The 20,805-nt window shown below is 39.7% G+C and overlaps 1 protein-coding gene across 1 annotated transcript in view; it reads left to right on the top strand.

Annotated features, from left to right (window-relative positions):
• The window catches only part of LOC105468068 (WD repeat domain 12), a 40,045-nt gene that overhangs the window by 10,486 nt on the left and 8,754 nt on the right, over positions 1 to 20,805 (top strand). The window contains exons 3-12 of the mRNA XM_071073221.1: positions 1,480 to 1,574; positions 2,951 to 3,057; positions 6,061 to 6,176; positions 7,211 to 7,365; positions 8,806 to 8,851; positions 10,716 to 10,801; positions 18,914 to 19,054; positions 19,146 to 19,251; positions 19,708 to 19,840; positions 20,665 to 20,737. Of these exons, the coding sequence (XP_070929322.1) occupies positions 1,480 to 1,574; positions 2,951 to 3,057; positions 6,061 to 6,176; positions 7,211 to 7,365; positions 8,806 to 8,851; positions 10,716 to 10,801; positions 18,914 to 19,054; positions 19,146 to 19,251; positions 19,708 to 19,840; positions 20,665 to 20,737 (1,058 nt within the window). The remainder of the gene's footprint in view (positions 1 to 1,479; positions 1,575 to 2,950; positions 3,058 to 6,060; positions 6,177 to 7,210; positions 7,366 to 8,805; positions 8,852 to 10,715; positions 10,802 to 18,913; positions 19,055 to 19,145; positions 19,252 to 19,707; positions 19,841 to 20,664; positions 20,738 to 20,805) is intronic.

Genomic DNA, 20,805 nt, shown 5'->3' with positions numbered 1-20,805 from the left:
TCAGTGATAACCATCACAGTGTATTACATTGATTTGTGTATGTTGAACTATTCTTGCATCCCTGGGATAAATCTTACTTGATCATGATGATCTTTTTAATGTGTTGTTGAATTTGGTTTGCAAGTATTTTGTTGAGGAAAGAATTATTCCTGTAAGAGAAGCTTTGCAATTCCAGTATGTTACCCAAATAGTTGCTTATTTTTCTAAACATTATACACTGAACATTATTCCTTTTGTATGGACTGTTACCATATTGCAACTCCAAAAGAAATAATGAATATAAGTACAGTAGTTACTCTCAGTAGCTGTTAATCCTGATAATTAGATAAAAGACAAGGAGCATTATAGTGGATAGAATCAGACTGATATAATCTGAGCCCTAAGATGGGTCTTAGTATCTTAAAAAGAGGTGGGTGGATCACCTGAGGTCCGGAGTTCGAGACCAGACTGACCAACATGGAGAAATCCTGTCTCTACTAAAAATACAAAATCAGCTGGGCGTGGTGGCGCATGCCTGTAATCGGAGGCTGAGGCAGGAGAATGGCTTGAACCTGGCAGGTGGAGGTTGCTGTGAGCCGAGATCGCACCATTGCACTCCATCCTGAGCAACAAGAGTGAAACTCTGTCTCAAAAAAAAAAAAAGAGAGAGAGAGAGACACAACCAGATCCTATTTGCATCCTGATGGGATGTAATAGGAAATAGACAATACTGTCTATGAATATTCTTGCAAAAAAAAAAAAAAAACCTGAAATCTAGCCAGGCATTTACCATTTACCTCTGACTAGTTTATAGGATATTTGTGTGATAAAGAAACATGTTAAAGGACACCTTGGAGATGGAGTCAACAAAACCCAGAACGTATGAAATGTAACAAAACAGATGAACCACTTTCGTCAACAAATACATGGCAAGGAGAAAAAGAAGGAGGAACTGTTAAAGATTAAAAGAAACATTAATAAAATATAATGTATGGATTATGGATGCTGATTTTTGAAAGCTCACTGTAAAAGAACTTTGACTATTTGATATTAGAAGGAATGATTGTTAAATTTTAAAATATTGTGACTAATTTTTTAAGTCCTTATATTTTAGAGATACATACTAAAGTATTTACAGATGAAATGATGTAATTTCTGAGATTTACTTCAAAATAAACCAGCCGGGGAATGGACGGAGGAATATAGATGATGTTCCATTAGTTGGTAGATGTCAAAATGGGCAATAGTGATGGGATTCATTGTTATTTCTACTTTCGGATATGTTTGAAATAATAAAAGTTTTTTAAACCAAAATACAACAACAACAATAAAAAGACATTATACTAACAGAACAAAGTATTTCTGATCTTAAAAATTACAGAGAAACTCAGAGGCCACACTGGGATAATTGGTACCTGTTTGTTTTGGGAGTTCTCATATACCTCTGCCAGTATTACCTCAGATATTAAGAGCAATAATTTTGTTATATATTTTCCTCAGAGTTCCACAAACATGTGGAGTTTGATTTCCTTATTCAGGGCCAGTTTCTGCGAATGCCCTTGATCAAACACATGGAACTGGAGAACATCTCATCAGTAAGTTCAAATACTTGCCTTCTGTATTTCACTTAAGGCATTATTGGCTTAAACTCCTTTTAAAATCACACTGAATCTATCTTTAGTAGCAATGATTCTTTTTAATATATTGAATATATATATTGTGTGTGTTATATATTGTGTGTATATTATGTGTGTATACTGAATATATATCGTGGGTGTATATATATATGTATATTCCTGTATGTTCTGTTTTGAAGCCCTCTTTTTTTGTGAGAGTGTTTTATTCAAGAAATAAATGAACACATTCTTTATATATGTGGAAAAACTGGCAAGAAAGGGAATAGCAAATATGTGTATACAAATACTGGTGCACAAAATAACTAGGCACATATAAAAACTGTGGATTAAGCTATTATTTTTCCCTTCCTCTTATTTTCAAGGTTTCCTTATATTGCTTTTATGATTAAAAATATAACTTATAGTTGTTGCTTGTTTTGTGATTTTTAAAAATTGTGGTAAAATATACATAACATAAAATTTAGAGTTTTAACCATTCTCAGGTATACAATTCAGTGGCATTAAGTACATTTACAATATTGTGCAACCATCACCATTTTCCAGAATTGTTTCCTTATCCTGAACAGAAGACCTGTACCCATTAAACAATATGCTTTTATTCTTAATTTTAATGTTTTCTTATATCTTCTTTTTTTTTTTTTCTGAGACAGAGTCTCCATCTGTTGCCCAGGCTAGAGTGCAGTGGCACAGTCTTGGCTCACTGAAACCTCTGCCTCCTGGGTGCAAGTGGTTCTTGCGCCTCAGCCTCCCAAGCAGCGGAATTACAGGCATCCACCACCACGCCTGGCTAATTTTTGTATTTTCAGTAGAGATGGAGTTTCGCCATGTTGGCCAGGCACATCTTGAACTCCTGACCTCAGGTGATCCGCCCGCCTCAGCCTCCCAAAGTTCTGGGATTACGGGTGTGAGCCACTGCACCTGGCCTAAGGCTTTCTTATATTCCTTTTCCCCCTGTTTTCAGCATAAGTTTTACAAGGCCATTAGTATTTCTTCCTTTTAAATTTTTTGTTAGGAGACAGGTCTTGCTTTGTTGCCCGGGCTGGACTTGAACTCCTAGGCTTAAGCAGTCCTCCTGCCCCAGATTTCCTAATGTTTATAGGTAGGACTACGGGTGTGAGCCACCATGCCAAGCTATTATTTCCTAATAATCACTCTTAGCTTACTGTTAGGTCAAATAAAGTTCTTGACTTTTTGAATGGCTCCAAATTTGCTGAGTTATGAAGGGGACTAATATGAAGGATATGAAGGAGATATATTAAATTGGGGTTCTTTATCTTCATAATGTATTTTAAAACTGTACCATCTGACTTGTTGCTGGTTTCTCTTGTGACTAGGAAGAAGTTGTGGAAATAGAATACGTGGAGAAGTATACTGCACCCCAGCCAGAGCAATGCATGTTCCATGATGACTGGATCAGTTCAATTAAAGGGGCAGAGGAATGGTATTGCCAGATTAATGCTCTTCTCTTTTTTCATTTACCTCCTTCAGTCTTTTTAAATCCATATATAATTTTTCTGTGATTTACTGTTATTTGTAAATTAATTTTGTGATCTCTATATCAGTGGCCACGCCAAACAGAAAGATCTTTGCACTCAGTGTCTTCAAAAAGAAACAGGTGGTCGGGCACGGTGGCTCACACCTGTAATCCCAACACTTTGGGAGGCTGAGGCGGGTGGATTATGAAGTCGGGAGATTGAGACCATCCTGGCTAACATGGTGAAACCCCGTCTCTACTAAAAAAATACAAAAAATTAGCCGGGCGTGGTGGCAAGTGCCTGTAGTCCTAGCTACTCGGGAGGCTGAGGCAGGAGAATGGCATGAACCTGGGAAGTGGAGCTTGCAGTGAGCCAAGATGGCCCCACTGTACTCCAGCCTGGGCGACAGAACGAGGCTCCGAGGCTCCGTCTCAAAAAAAAAAGAAACAGGTATTTATTAATGGATACTCTGTTCTGTTCAAGATGTAATAGTAACAATTACTGTTGTCTTTTTTTTTTTTTTTTTTTAAACGGGTTCTCCTTCTGTTGCCGAGGCTGGTTTCAAACTCCTGGGCTCAAGCAGTCCTACTGCCTCAGCCTCCTGAATAGATGGGATTTCTCTACACCTATCTATGTTTGTCTTCTGAATAAGTCGTGTATCTTAGAGCATTTAATTTATTTGGTTTGATTATGTTGCTTTTAAGACCAAGGATATAGTTTGTTTCATAGAGGAAAAAAGTAACCTTTATAGCCATAGATCTCCTGGCCTAATACCATAAAGATGCATAGCATGCTCTTTTAGGGCTAGAAAGAGCAGACTGTACTCAAGAAAGAAGGTATAGATATCTCAGGGCAAATCCTCACTGGCCTTGCGTTTAGGAAAACACCTCAAGAGTAGATTATAGTAGGAGCTTACTTCTTTCAGAGAACATCTCCCTGGAGTTATTACATAAAGTTATGTTTCTACTAGTTTTAGTTTAAATGGTTTTCACTGGTTGAGTACAAAGTACTTCAGGTTGACAGCCAGGCGTGTGACTCACGCCTGTAATCACAGCACTTTGGGAGCCTAAGGCAGGTAGACCACTTGAGATCGGAAGTTTGAGACCAGCCTGGCCAACATATTGAAACCTGTCTCTACTAAAAATATAAAAAATTAGCCGGGTATGGTGGTCCATGCCCGGAGTCCCAGTTATTCGGGAGGCTGAGGCAGGAGAAGCACTTGAACCCAGGAGGCAGAGGTTACAGTGAGCTGAGATCACGCCACTGCCCTGCAGCCTGGGTAACAGAGCAAGACTGTCTCAAAAAAAAAAAAAAAAAAAAAAAAAGAGCACTACAGGTTGGGTATTCCTTATCTGGAAATGTTTGGTACCAGAAGTGTTTTGGATTTAGGATTTTTTTTGGGGGGGGGTAGTTTTGCAGTATTAACATATACATAGTGAAATATCTTAGGGACGTAATCCAAGTCTAAACATGAAATTCATTTATGTTTCATATATAGCTTATATACCTAGCCCAAAAGTAATTTTATATTATGTATATATAATATATAATATATATATTTTTTATATATATATGTATTTTTTTTTTAAACGGAGTCTCGCTCTGTCGCCCAGGCTGGAGTGCAGTGGTGCGATCTCAGATCACTGCAAGGTCTGCCTTCCGGGTTCAGGCCATTCTCCCGCCTCAGCCTCCCGAGTAGCTGGGAGTCTAGGCACCCGCCACCACGCCTGGCTAATTTTGTTTTTGTATATTTAGTACAGACGGGGTTTCACCATGTTAGCCAGGATGGTCTCGATCTCCTGACCTCGTGAATCATCCGCCTCAGCCTCCTAAAGTACTGGGATTACAGGCGTGAGCCACCACGTCCGGCCAATTTTATACAATGTTTTTAATAATTTTGTGCCTGAATCAAAATTTTGACTGCATTTTGACTACAGCCTGTCATTATGAAGTCAAGTGTGAAATTTTCTACTTGTGGTGTCATGTTGGTGCTCAGAAAGTTTTGGATTTTGGAGAATTTTGGACTTATTTTCAGATTAGGGATGCTCAACCTGTGTTAGGGCCTACAAGTAATTTGCGTAGCTTTTGTGAGAGTTGTATTATTTACAACAATATAAAAATGAAATCGGCCAGGCGCAGTGGTTCACGCTTGTAATCCTAGCACTTTCGGAGGCCGAGGCGGGTGGATCACAAAGTCAGGAGTTCGAGATCAGCCTGGCCAACACAGTGAAACCCCGTCTCTACTAAAAATACAAAAAAAATTAGCGGGGCGTGGTGGTGGGTGCCTGTAATCCCAGCTATTCAGGAGGCTAAGGCAGTAGAATCTCTTGAACCTGGGAGGCAGAGGTGGCAGTGAGCCAAAATTGCGCCACTGCATTCCAGCCTGGGTGACAGAGCTAGATTCCATCTCAAAAAAAAAAAAAAAAAAAAGGAAATCTAGGATTTGCCAGGTATTATTATTATTTTTATTTATTTATTTATTTTGAGACGGAATCTCGCTCTGTTGCCCAGGCTGGAGTGCAGTGGTGCAATCTCGGCTCACTGCAAGCTCCACCTCCCAGGTTCACGCCATTCTCCTGCCTCAGCCTCCTGAGTAGCTGGGACTACAGGCACCTGCCACCACGCCCAGCTAATTTTTTGTATTTTTAGTAGAGACAGGGTTTTCACCGTGTTAGCCAGGATGGTCTCGATCTCCTGACCTCGTGATCCACCCGCCTCGGCCTCCCAAAGTGCTGGGATTACAGGATTGAGCCGCCACGCCCAGTCATGCCAGGTATTATTTTTAGGAGGTTGAGAAACATCAAGTGATCTGATCTAGTGTGTTTTGAAATCTCAATCTTCATATCAAAGAAGAGTTTAAAAGTATACTCCTCAAAGTTACTTTGTCATTGCCATAGAAACAAAATTCATTTTCAGGGTTTGAAAAAAACTGCTTTTTCTGTTTCATAAGATTTCTTTTCTCTTCATAGGATCTTGACTGGTTCTTATGATAAGACTTCTCGGATCTGGTCCTTGGAAGGAAAGTCAATAATGACAATTGTGGGACATACGGATGTTGTAAAAGATGTGGCCTGGGTGAAAAAAGGTTAGGACATTTTCCTTACACTTTGAGGAATCCTAGATAGAGATTTGGAAATAAGCCATTTTTGGTGCTGGGGAAGAATGGGGAGTGGGTAGGAAGCATCTCATACCTCAGTTATTATGAGGTCTTTCAAAAAATATAGTGTTCAAGAAGAAAAAGATTATATAAAAATTCATAAATTGTTAGAAGTGAATATTAAAATTGCATCAGATAATATACATTTTCAAGTTAATATTGAGTGTATTACATTCATCTATTTTCTTCTTGTTTGTTTGTTTTGAGATGGAGTCTCGCTCTGTCACCCAGGCTAGCATGCAGTGGCATGATCTCGGCTCACTGCAACCTCCGCCTCCCAGGATCAAGCGGTTCTCCTGCCTCAGCCTCCCGAGTAGCTGGGACTACAGGCGCCTACCACCACGCCCGGCTAATTTTTGTATTTTTAGTAGAGATGGGGTTTCACCATGTTGGCCAGGCTGGTCTCAAACTCCTGACCTCGTGATCCACCCGCCTCGGCTTCCCAAAGTGCTGGGACAGGCTTGAGCCACCGCGCCTGGCCTGTTTGTTTTTTGAGGCAGAGTCTCACTCTGTCACGCAGACTAGAGTGCAGTGGCTCAATCTCAACTCACTGCAACTTCCACCTCCCAGGTTCAAGCAGTTCTCCTGCCTCAGCCTCCTGAGTGGGTGGGATTACAGGCGCCTGCCCCCACACCCACCTAATTTTTGTATTTTTACTAGAGACAGGGTTTTGCCATGTTGGCCAGGCTGATCTCAAACTCCTGACCTTAAGTGATCCGCCTGTCTTGGCCTCCCAAAGTGCCAGTATTAGAGGCGTGAGCCACCACACCCAGCCATCATCTTCTATTTTTAAAAAATCTTTTCTTTATACCATATCAGCCTTTTAAAACCTGGCCATATATGAGTTATCTTTTTAACATCTTTTTCAATAACAAAAAAATTTAGTTCTTCGGTTTCAGAACATGATGTATTCTAAATGGTGTACTGATTTGTTTCTTATTCTTGTGTTCTCCTTTCTTCAGATAGTTTGTCCTGCTTATTATTGAGTGCTTCTATGGATCAGACTATTCTTTTATGGGAGTGGAATGTAGAGAGAAACAAAGTGAAAGCCCTACACTGCTGTAGAGGTCATGCTGGAAGTGTAGATTCTGTAGCTGTTGATGGCTCAGGAACTAAAGTAAGTAGCTGGAATGTAATTAGTACTGTGTTAAATTAGTATTGGAGCATGTTCCTAAACATTTTTTTCTACATATATTCATTGTGTTGGCCTAGTTTCCTAACAATCGGTGACAAAAGATAGGATTTCAAAGCAAGAGTAAATACTCATACAGTAGGAGATAGTCAGTTGCTCAGTTTGAATATCCCTGGTTTAGAACCTTATATAAACTTCAGAAATTTTAAGAAATGAGGTATGGGCCGGGCGCAGTGGCTCACGCCTGTAATCCCAGCACTTTGGGAGGCTGAGGTGGACAGATCACCTGAGGTCACCTGAGGTCAGGATGGTTCGAGACCAGCCTGACCCACATGGAGAAACCCTGTCTCTACTAAAAAAAATAAAAAATAAGCCGTGCATGGTGGCACATGCCTGTAATCCCAGCTACTCGGGAGGCTGAGGTAGAAAAATCACTTGAACCCGGGAGGCAGAGGTTGCAGTGAGCCGAGATTGCGCCATTGCACTCCATCCTGGGCAACAAGAATGAAACTCAGTCTCAAAAAAAAAAAAAATAAAGAAAAAAGAAATGAAGTAAACAAGCCATTCATTTATATAACTTTCTTACCTCATAGTAATTGACATATTTCCAGTCTATATCAGCTACTCTTAAGTGCTGCCATCAACTGAAAATGGCTCGTTGATCATCTGAGCGTTAGCATACACTAAAGTTAGTGCTAATAGAGTTTTACTATAGTACCTATCTACTCTTTATCATGATAAAATGGTAATAGTTAAAAGGTAACAAAACTGAGGGCAGTACCATATTGATTTATTAATATGAAGGGTTATAAATCCACTTACAATTTGAAAGTTTCCTAAGCCACATTGAAGTTTTCTGGACTTAAGAGTGTTTCTTTGACAGTTAGGATAACAGGATGCTTGTATTCAAAGGTGAAGATTTATGATTTTTCATATTGAACCAAAAGTTTATATGTTGTTTAGTCCAAACTTTAGTGAATTAACTGTACCCCTTCTTTTTGGTTAAGGAGAGATAGAAACTCAGCTTGAACTTATTTAACCTTAAAAGTAAATGGACTGTGAGATCCCAGGAAAGATTGAACAACCACATCACAAGAAGGGTAATGGTGCATTTGGGCCTCAGGAACCAGTGGAATAGAGGCTTGAATGTGGTCCGCACACCCTCTCGCTCTCTTGTCCCTCAAGTTGACTTTATTCTCTCTCACTTCAGATTGGCTTTCTTCAAAAGACATGGCAATAAGCCTGGCCTTCAAGATTTCCCAGATTTTTATGTCCTGTCCTATTTGCCCTTGGAAAAGGCTAATTTCAACTCTCTGGAACACAAGTTCTTTGAAAAGGTCCTGAATGAGGAAGAGACCTACTGGTATAGGCAAATAATATGAATCATATTACATATGTCTTTTCCCTTCATATACATCTGTTTAGTTTTGCAGTGGCTCCTGGGATAAAATGCTAAAGATCTGGTCTACAGGTAAATTAAATATTTATTTTACTTTGACTTATTAATGTTGTTTCAAAAATTTAAGTTCAGAGGCCATGTGGTGGCTCACGCCTGTTATCTCAGCACTATGGGAAGCCAGGGTAGAAGGATCACCTGAGGCCACAAGTTCAAGAACAGCCTAGGCCACGTAGTGAGACCCTGTCTCTACTAAAAGTGGAAAATTAAAATTAGCCATGTGTGGTGGTATGCACCTGTAGTCCTAGCTCCTTGGGAGGCTGAGGTAAGGGGATTGTTTGAGCCTAGGAGTTTGAGGTTTCAGCGAGCTATGATATCCTGCCACTGCACTTTAGCCAGGGTGATGGAGTGAGAACCTGTCTCAAAAAAAAAAATCAGTGTAGCGAAAGGGGACTTTTTAACCCATATTTTCCCATAAAAATAGACCAGTATGTCAACAAGTTCATATATTTCTTTGCATTTCGAGATTTTTTTTTCCTACCCCACCACCCCCTTACTTACTGGATAGTGTCACTGAATTGCAAGTATCAAAAACATGTTTGGTGCAATAGGACATAAATACCTTGATTCTCAAAGTTCTCTTATTCAGGAAACTTGGAAGTGAATAAAAATACTTTCCGAGTCATTTTGACTTAAGTCATTTAAGAATGACTTTTGAGACATTTTACTGTTAATTTCTTAGGTAAGCTGGTTTACTTAAAAAAATTTTTAAATGCAGTTTTTCCAATATTACTATTTTTACTCTGAAAACATAGATTAAAAGGAACAAATTGAGGGAGGAGGAGGAAGGACTCTTAGAGGAAGGTGCTTTCATAGTAGTAAGAAGACACTGATGAGAAGAAAAGAGGAAAAAACACACACCCATAGATACTTACATTTTAAGACCTAGTAGCTAGAACTATTTATTGCATGGGTAAACGGATCAGAATACCTCTGTTACTTTTTAGGTAATTGCTGTGTTACACAGTATAATACCCCAAATGCATTTCACAAAGACTTGAGGGGGATCAAGACACGCTTAACCAGTTTTGAATAATTATGTGTAAGATGGTGGGAAATATATGATCCATTTTAGTAGATTTTACAAAAATGGTGAAAGCAAATAATTTGGTGGCAAAAAGTGGTTTAATTTAGAAAATTCTTTAGTAGAATTTTTTATTTTTTGATAGGGCTGAGTAAATGAGATTGTATATGATTAGCTATTAACTTTAAGGGGTTTATAATCTATTTAGAGAAATATTAATATTCATAAAAGCCACAAAACATTTTAATGTTTTACATATTTTATGTTACATATTTAATGTAACAATGTGTATGTTACTGTAACGTAATGTAACATACATTACATATTTAATGTTGCATATTTTATGTAGTTTTCAATCTGGGTTTGCTGCCTAACCATGTGATGTATAGCAAAGATTTTAAAAACTCAAAAAAAAACAAACACTTTTGGTAGAAAAATGAAATTAAGAGAATAAACATGGCTGAAATGTATGTGCATTTTTCATGTGTTTATCCTTCCCTCCTTCGTAATGTAAATGTAATGTGTTCATAACTCTCCTACAACTAACAGCAATTTTTCGTAGCTATGATAAAATGATAAATATTTATAATGATGACATTAAAGATAGCAAGATTTTAAACTACTTAGATTTTAGTTTTCTAATGTAGTATTTTTTATTTTTTTATTTTTAAAGATTGTTAATCTAGGTAGTATTTTATATATAACTTTCTATTAACCAAAATGATGAGGAATAATCATTCCTTAACTAGTTGTGATAACATGGAAAAACTGTATTTGGAAATGTAAAGAATTCTTTCAGACAGTTCACGATTAATACTGTTTTTAAAATATCAAATCTAATTCTTTGTGATACAGTCCCTACAGATGAAGAAGATGAAATGGAGGAGTCCACAAATCGACCAAGAAAGAAACAGAAAACAGAACAGTTGGGACTAACAAGGGTCAGTATTTGTGAGAACTGACTGTACTTGCCTTAGGCCTGTGTTGACAAATACATGGTAATTTAGTATGGTCTTTCATGTTTATGTTTCCTTCTGTCTTACCTTGCTTCTTTAACCATGGTTATCCATTTTTTTCAGTAGACTTGTAAATTTTTATTATAAGCAAAGTATTGTTGCTACATTTATTTGTATCTTTGAATGTAGTGGCATTGAGCCAGGCTTGTGGTTGCTAGGTTGATGAGTTAGTTATTATGTTTGATCTCATGCCGCATTCTGAACCTTTTAATTATTAAAGCTTACACTAAAGTGAAGCATCTAATTACCTGACTGTTGGATAATATTATCTGTTTCATGCACTGAGTATGTAGTTTTTATAAGTGATCCTAGTTATATCTTCTAAATCACTAGAAACCAAGGGTTTAATTTGGGATTTGCTTCTGTCATTTAGCTATTAGATTCCATTAAGTCAAACTCGGCAAGTTTTTCCAGATTTTTTCTTACTTTTAAAAATACTTAATTGATAAAGATTGAATATATTCAAGGTGTACTACATGATTAGATATACATAAACATTGTGTAATGATTACCACAATCAAATTAATTAACACATCCGTCACCACCCATGCTGTACATTAGATCCTGAGAACTTGTTCATCTTATAACTAAAAGTTTGTGCCCTTGGACCAACATTTCCCCATTTCCTCACACTCCAGCTCTTGGCAACCACTGTTCTACTCTGTGCTTCCACGAGTTTGGCTTTTCATGCAGTTTACTATTTATCCTGTTACGAAGATATTTGTTATAATATGACCCGACCTATATTTATATACTTTTTGTGAAGGGTGATACTGAGTCAGGTTTAGAAAAACATTTTTCATTCATTTTCTAATAGCTATAATGAATGTGCAGTAAATAAAGCACACGTTTGCACATTAATTCTTATAGTCACCAATAAAATACCTTGTAAAAATTGTTGAAAATGAAGGATAAAGTGGGATCATAAATTATTCATCAAATAGAATGTAATAGTAGCGCTTGGCCGAGTGCGGTGGCTCACGCCTCTAATCCCAGCACTGTGGGAGGCTGAGGCAGGCGGATCACAAGGTCAGGAGTTTGAGACCAGCCTGGCCAATATGGTGAAACCCTGTCTCTACTACAAATACAAAAATTAGCCGGGCATGGTGGTGGGTGCCTGTAGTCCCAGCTACTTAGGAGCCTGAGGCAGGAGAATTGCCTGAACCCAGGAGGCAGAGGTTGCAGTGAGCCAAGATTGTGCCACTGCACTCCAGCCTGGGCGACAGCGAGACTGTGTCTCAAAAAAAAAAAAAATAAATAAAAAATAAATTAAAAAAAAAAAAAGCGCTTACTGGTTCCAGCTGAAAGTAATGATTTATCATTTCTTAATACATTTAAACACAGACTGATAAATTGCAAGAGGAAAGATCTGGCACTTACTCAGCTTCTTTACTCTGATAGGCTAAATTAAAGCTAGAAATGGAGGCCGAGTGTGGTAGCTCACGCCTATAATCCCAGCACTTTGGGAGGTCAAGGTGGGCAGATTGCTTGAGCTCAGGAGTTTTAAGACCAGCCTGGGCAACATGGTAATACCCTGTATCTACAAAAAAATTTTTTTAAAGTTAGCTGGATGTGGTCGCTTGCACCTGTGGTCCCAGCTACGCCCAGCCCGGGAGGCAAAGGTTGCAGTGAGCCAAGATTGTGCCACTGGATTCCAGCCTGAGCAACAGAGCAAGACCCTGTCTCAGAAAATAAAATAAAAAGTAAAGCTAGAAATGCCTTACCAATTGGATATTGTGCCAGTGTTAGTTTATATTCATGTATATCCCTGATCAAACTTTTAAAGAACATATCTGAGTAGGAAAAGATTTCCTGAGTTATAAAAGTTTTTTTACTGAAAAGGTAGCTCCCTTCCTTCCTTCCTCCCTCTCTCCCTCCCTCCCTCCCTTCCTCCCTTCCTCCCTCCCTTCTTTCCTTCCTCCCTCCCTCCCTCCCTCCCTCCCTTCCTTCCTTCCTTCCTTCTCAGTTGCCCAGGCTGGAGTGCAGTGGCACAATCATAGCTCACTGTAACCTCAAACTCCTGGCCTCAGGTGATCCTCCCACCTCCACCTCCCAAAGTTCTGAGATTATAGGCTTGAGCCACCATGCTCTGCCATTTTTTTCTCTCTTTAAAGTTTGGCATGCAGCTTAAATGTTGCTCAATGAATTTTTATAAATATATATACTCAAGTAATTACTACCCAAATAAAAATAGAGATTTACCAATACCCTAGATGTCTCCCTCTAGCCTGCCTCTCAGCCAGTACCTCACTAAAGTTAATCACTTTTGACTTATGCCATCTGAGATTAGTTTTACCTATTTTTAAAATTTCATATGATATCTGTAAGATAGATCTTTTCATTAATACATAGCATTCCATTGCAGCATCAGTATGTCACAGTTTATCCATTATTGAGATAAGGTCTCACTCTGTCACCCAGGCTGGAGTACAGTGGCCTGATCATGGCTCACTGCAGCCTCAACCTCCCCAGACTGAGGTGATCCTCCCACCCCAGCCTCCTGAGTAGCTAGGACTATAGGCGCATGCCACCATGCCCAGCTAATTTTGCTTTCTTTTTTTTTTTTATTTTTTATTTTGTAGATACTGGGTTTTGTCATGTTGCCCAGGTTGGTCTTGAACTCCTGGGCTCAAGTGATCTGCTTGCCTCAGCTTCCCAAAGTGCTGGGATTACAAACTTGAGCCAACACACCCAGCTATTTATTATTCTTTTGACGGACCTTTTTTTTCCCCCTTTTGAGAGGAGTGGTGCAGTGGCATAATCATGGCTCACTGTAGCCTCAACCTCCAGGGCTCACATAATCCTCACACCTCAGCCTCTCAAGTAGCTGGAACTACAGGCGCGTGCCACCATGCCCTGGCTAATTTTTTTTTTTTTAAGACATGGGGTGTTGCTGTATTGCCCAGGCTGGTCTTGAAATCCTGGCCTCAAGCAGTCCTTCCACCTCGGTTTCAAATTGCTGGGATTACGGGCATGAGCCACCATGCCTAGCTGTTACTCCACATCTTTACCAGCACTTGATGTGGTCAGTTATTAAAGTCATGATTAACTTTTATTAAGCCCTGGATCTTTGATACTCAATTATGAAATGTTCATATTTTTAGCTAATTTTTAAGTTATTATTCATTTTTTTATAGAGATGGTGTCTTGCTTTGTTGCCCAAGCTGTCTTAAACTACTGGGCCCAAGCAGTCCTCCCACGTCATAGCCCATTTTTTAAAAGAGTGTTGGCTCTCTTTTACTTATTGATTTTTTTTTTTTCTTACTGATTTGTAAGAGTTCTTTATGTATTCTGGATGCAAGTTTTTTGCTAAATATATGTATTTAAGTATTTTTCTCCCATTCTGCTTTGCTGATACCATTTATTTCTAGGTGCATACTTTTGTAAGCTTGCTCCCATAGTTCATTTTATTTGAGAGAAATAATAGTATATTGAGTTTCTCATTTAGCTTTTCTCCCCCTTTCCCTGGCTTTTCCTGAGAAATCATTTAGCTTTTTATAGGGTTTAAATTTATATATTCATATATCATTAATTTAAGTCATGCCAGAAACCCTTGAAGTGCCAATTACAATGAAAATGTTGCTGTGTTAGAAATAATAGAAAAATTTGGGGCCCAAGATGGTAGCTTACACCTGTACTTTGAAGCCAACACTGGAGGATCACTTGAGTTCAAGACCAGCCTGGGCAACATAGCAAGACCCCATCTCTAAAAACTTAAAAATTAGCCAGGCATGGTGGTGTGCATCTATATTCCCAGCTACTTGAGAGGTTGAAGTGGGAGGATCACTTGAGCCCAGGAAGTCAAGGCTGCTGTGAGCTATGATTGCACTACTGCACTCCAGTTTGGGTTTCAGAGTGAGACCTTGTCTCACAAAAACTAAAGGAAAATTTGGATTTTAGCAAAATAATAGAAAAAAGAGATAAGACATATCAAAAATAGGTATCTTCTCTTTGCATTTCTTTCTACTGCCTGAAATGTGTTAATGTGAATAATGCTGCCAGTTCATTCACCTGTCGTTTGCTTCATATATTAACGTACAATGAAGTTTTTTCCTCCATAATTCTCAAAATTGCTTTTTTCCCTCCAGTAATACTATTCCACTTAGTTTGTAGTGACAATGCCAACGTTGACTTTTCTACTTTTAAAGAAAAGTTTTATTAGAGGACAATTCACTTTTTGGTGTATAACTCTTTAGTTTTGATGAATATATAGAATCATGTAACTGCTACACAACCAAGATATAGAATAGTCCATGCCTGTAATCCCAGCACTTTGGGAGGCTGAGACGGGCGGATCACAAGGTCAGGAGATCGAGACCATCCTGGCTAACAAGGTGAAACCCCGTCTCTACTAAAAAGTACAAAAAAACGAGCTGGGCGACGTGATGGGTGCCTGTAGTCCCAGCTACTTGGGAGGCTGAGTCAGGAGAATGGCGTAAACCCGGGAGGCGGAGCTTGCAGTGAGCGGAGATCGCGCCACTGCACTCCAGCCTGGGTGACAGAGCGAGACTCCGTCTCAAAAAAAAAAAAAAAAGAAGAGTCCATCATCCCTGAAAACTCATATTGCCCCTTCTTGTCAACTCTCCTCCCGCCTCTATCCTCTGAAAACCATTGCTCTGCTGTCTGTCCCTATAATTTTTCCAGAATGTCACATAAGTGCAATCACATAGTTTAGTGTATGTAGTCTTTTGTATCGGGCCCTTTGCACTTAGCATAAAGCATTTGACATTTTTTGAGGTTATCGGGGGTATCGATGCTGAGTAGTATTCTGTTGTATGGATATGCCACAGTTGGTTTAATCATTCACCAACTGAAGGATATTTGATTGTTTCCAGTTTGGCAGTTATAAGTAAAACTATCAACATTTGTATTTAGGTTTTTGTGTGAACCTGTTTTCATTTCTCTTGGGTAAATGCCTAGGAATGGTATAGCTTATTCATATGATCAGCTTGCCTATTGTTTTTACCATGTCATTTTCTATTCTAGAGCCTTCTGATTACCTCTGTGTCACCTTTTCATTTTGTTTTAGATCACATCAGAGATTGTTCTGTTTCTCACTCCTCTATCAGGTTCCTTTACTTCTTTCAGGAAAATTTTAAAGCTGGAAGAGAGACCTCAGGGATCATTTGGTGTAGGAGTTGGCAAATTACAGCCCAACAGCCAATTTGGCTGTCACCTATTTTTGTACTGCAGAGAGCTAAGGGATGGTTTTTATAAGTATAAAGTGTTGTAAAAACAACCCCTTATTAAAACAACTGTGGTCCAAGTGCAGTGGCTCACACCTGTAATCCCAGCACTCTGGGAGGCTGAGGCGGGCAGATCATCTGCGATCAGGAGTTCAAGACCAGCCTGACCAACATGGTAAAACCCCGTCTCTACTAAAAATGTGAAAAGTTAGCCAGGTGTGGTGGCACACACCTATAATCCCAGCTACTTGGGAGGCTGAGGCAGGAGAATCACTTGAACCTGGGAGGCGGAGGTTGCAGTGAGCCAAGCTCATGCATTGCACTCTAGCCTGGGCGATGAGCGAAACTCCGTCTCAGAAAAAAAAAAAAAAACCAACTATGGTATTATTCATACAACAGAATACTACTCAGCAAAGAAAAATATACAACAGAAACTGTATGTGGTCTCCAAAGGCTGAAATATTTACTTACTGGTTCTTCACTGAAAAAGTTTGCTTTCTGATCCAGTTATAACTCCTTAATATTACAGATGAGGCAATATTTAAGGAAGTTAAATGTAGCAAAGTTATATAAAAATAGATTGACTATCCCCGATTCCAGAATTCTTTTCCTCTCTCTTTTTTTTTTTTTGAGATGGAGTTTCACTCTTGCTGCCCAGGATGGAGTGTAATGGTGCAGTCTCGGCTCACTGCAGCCTTTGCCTCCTGGGTTTAAGCAACTCTCCTGCCTCAGCCTCCTGAGTAGCTGGGATGACAGGCATGCACCACCACGCCCGGCTAATTTTGTAGTTTTAGTAGAGATGGGGTTTCTCCATATTGGTCAGGCTGGTCTTGAACTCCTGACCTCAGGTGATCCACCTGCCTTGGCCTCCCAAAGTGCTGGGATTACAGGCGTGAACCACCGTGCCCAGCTAGTTTTTTTTTGTTTTGTTTTGTTTTTTGTGACAGACTCTCACTCTGTTGCCCAGGGTAGAGTGCAGTGGCATAATCTCAGCTAACGGCAACCTCCGCCTCCCTGGCTCAAGCAGTCCTTCCATGTAAGCCTCTCGGATAGTTGAGGCTACAGGCATGTGCCACCACGGCCAGCTCATTTCTATATTTTTTTGTAGAGACAGGGTTTCAACATGTTGCCCAGGCTGGTCTTGAACTCCTGAGTTTAAGTGATCCACCCACCTCGACCTCCCAAAGTGCTGGGATTACAGGTGTTAGCCACCATGTGTGGCCTCCTCTCTTTTTTTTTTTGAGAGACAAGATCTCTCTTGTTCACACAAAAACCTAAGTTACCATTTAAAGCGTTGTAAAAACAACCCCTTATTAAAACAACTGTGGGCCGAGTGCAGTGACCCACTGCAGGAGTGGGTCTGGCCGGAGTACAGTGGTGTGATCATAGCTCACTGTAGCCTCAAACTCCTGGGCTCAAGCGATCCTTCTACTTCAGCCTCCCAAGCAGCTATGACTATAGTCATGTGTCATTAAGCCCAGCTAATTTTATATTTTTAGTAGAGATAGAGCCCCACTATGTTGCCCAGGCTGTTCTCAAACTCCTGGGCTCCAGTGATCCTCCTGCTTCAGCCTCCCAAAGCGTCGAGACTACAGGTATGAGCCTCTGTGCCTGGCCCTTCCCACTCTCTTTTATATACTCCTTATATTTAAGGTAGGTACTCTACCTAGTTACCTAGTTTGGGGCTTTTAGTTTAGAAAGACATTAGAGATTGTGGAGTATTAATAAGTGAACTGTGTACATTATTTAAAGATTAAATAATAGGACTTAAAGGTGCTGAGGAATGTGGTGGTAAGAATAACTTAATGAGATTAATTTACCTGGAGGAGTTATGTAGAAATTGGCAGCATATTTTGAGTGAAGGTGCTGAAACCTATGTCTGTCTGATCACAAAGCTTTTTGTGTTAACTGTGAAGCAGTTTCACTAATAACCAGTCCTAAGGGAGGATTCCCACTGAGTGGAGGATAGTAAAGGTCATCATATGCCAGCCACCAGGAATAGAAGTGTGAATACTTTGACCCACCGCATCCTGGGCTGCAGTTTTACCAATTGCCTGAATCTGGTGAGGAAGAGCACACATGCAACACGTTACATGAAACAGGTTTATTACTTACAGATAGGCAGCAAGGGACAACACAAGCCGAGGATCCATTGTGAGCCAGTCCCCCAAGGCTCAAGGAAGCTGCCCGGGGCAAATGGAGTGTTAACTGCATGTGTGTCACTTGCAGCACAGCTGAGGGATCCCAAAAAGCAGCCTGCCCTGGTTTTTGTACCCTGGGGTCACTTGACTCTCTGGGCAAAGTTTGAAGGACATCCTGTTTCTAGGAGCTGGAATAGAGCCCCCAGGCTATGCTGGCCAGTTGCTCCCTATCTCCGGATGTTATATTCCTGGAATATTCTATAGTTACTATGAGAACTACAGGCAAGAAAAAAAGAGGGGGAGAAACTATCCATCAGTCCAAGGCCATTCGGAAACCATCCAGCACTAACCTTTAATATAACATTTGTCAGCTGGGAGAGTTAAGTTTGTGTTAATGCTGATCAAAATGAAAAGTAGAACAGATGAAGAGCAGCAGAATACAGTGGAAAAACTACAGACAAGTAATATTTGGGTTCAGACTCAAGTCTGCCACTTACAAGCTCTATGACTTTGGGCAAGTTATCAGCCTCAGTGTCTTGTATAAAATAAAAAACAAATATCCATTCCATTGTAAAGAAAGAAGAAATAAGTCGGGATATGAAAGATGGGCAGTTTGTCTCTGTCATATGGGCTTTGTAAATAATTACTATTATTGTTTCAATTACTCTGTAATGAAAACACTTTCCCCTTTTGGGGGTCTTCCTTTCTAGACTCCCATAGTGACCCTCTCTGGTCACATGGAAGCAGTTTCCTCAGTTTTGTGGTCAGATGCTGAAGAAATCTGCAGTGCTTCTTGGGACCATACAATTAGAGTGTGGGATGTTGAGTCTGGCAGTCTTAAGTCAACTTTGGTAAGACAAATTTAGTGTTCTTTTAAGTGCTAAACTTCTAGAGCTGGTTTTTAGTCTATGATGGTTAATGTTCTTTCCTTTTCTTTTTCAGACAGGAAATAAAGTGTTTAATTGTATTTCCTATTCTCCACTTTGTAAACGTTTGGCATCTGGAAGCACAGATAGGCATATCAGACTGTGGGATCCCCGAACTAAAGGTGAGTCATGTAAACCACTGGGAGAAAATATGTGTGAATTATATCTATTTCTCATCTCACTGGAGATGTACAAAAAAAGAAATTTATGGCCAGGCATGGTGGCTCCTGTAATCCCAGCACTTTGGGAGGCCAAGGCGGGCGAATCACAAGGTCAGGAGTTGGAGATCAGCCTGGCCAACATAGAGAAACCCTGCCTTTACTAAAAATGCAAAAATCAGCTGGGTGTGGTGGCGCGTGCCTGTAATCCTAGCTACTCAGGAGGCTAAGGCAGGAGAATCGCTTAAATCCCAGAGGCGGAGGTTGCAGTGAGCCAAGATCGTGCCACTGCACTCCAGCCTGGTGACAGAGCAAGAGTCCATCTCAAAAAAAAAAAAAATTTCTACAACTATTTTTTGGGTTTATTCTACCTACTTCTGTTTTGTACATTTCGACACTTGTCTTTTTTGCTTTCTTCAGATGGTTCTTTGGTGTCATTGTCCCTAACCTCACATACCGGTTGGGTGACATCAGTAAAATGGTCTCCTACCCATGAACAGCAGCTGATTTCAGGATCTTTAGATAACATCGTTAAGCTGTGGGATACAAGAAGGTACATTCTATTTATGATCTACAAAAGAAACATATCAATTACCTGTTACAGAAAGAAAATGAATACTGAAATTCTTATCTAAAACCAGAAGAGTAAAAAAAGCCTCATGGTTATACAACCTCAGGTGACAAATACTGATATGCAAAAGAAAAGCCAGGATCAAAAAAATTTTTGGCCAGGCGCGGTGGCTCATACCTGTAATCCCAGCACTTTGGGAGGTTGAGGCAGGCAGATCACCTGAGGCCAGGAGTTCAGGACCATCCTGACCAACATGGTGAAACCCTGTCTCTATTAAAAATACAGAAATTAGCTGGGCATGGTGGCGCACGCCTGTAATCCCAACTACACAGGAGGCTGAGGCAGGAGAATCGCTTGAACCCGGGAGGCGGAGGTTGCAGTGAGCCGAGATTGCGTCACTGCACTCTAGCCTGGGCAACAGACCAAGACTCCATCTCAAAAAGAAAAAGAAATTCTTGTTAATATGTTGTTTTTTGCATGTAGATAGCTAGACAAACAGTATATAAGGCCATAGTTTGGGGGTTAAAAAAAAGTCAAGGAAGTGTGAAAATGGGCCTAATTATAAATAAATTCTTATAATGAAATAACATTTTTTTCCTGAATATTTTGTTATAATAAATATATGTGGTCTACCAATGATACAGGAAAAAGAGGAGAGGTGATCAAATAAACAGAATTTTAAGATTAAGTGGTTATTGGGGCAAGGTTGGTAAACCCTGTAAAGTTTTCAGATAAGTATAAGTGATTATTCAAATGTTTGTTTTAACACTGAAGGCATATAACATGTTAATATTTTCATCTTTTAGTTGTAAGGCTCCTCTCTATGATCTGGCTGCTCATGAAGACAAAGTTCTGAGTGTAGACTGGACAGACACAGGGGTAAGAATTTATTAGTTATTTGATGAAGAGGAAAGTGTATTAGAATAAATCTGGTGTTTGTGTTTATA

Source organism: Macaca nemestrina, chromosome 11 (assembly GCF_043159975.1).
Source record: "Macaca nemestrina isolate mMacNem1 chromosome 11, mMacNem.hap1, whole genome shotgun sequence".
NCBI lineage: Eukaryota > Metazoa > Chordata > Mammalia > Primates > Cercopithecidae > Macaca > Macaca nemestrina.
This window is presented reverse-complemented; position numbering and strand designations above follow the sequence as displayed.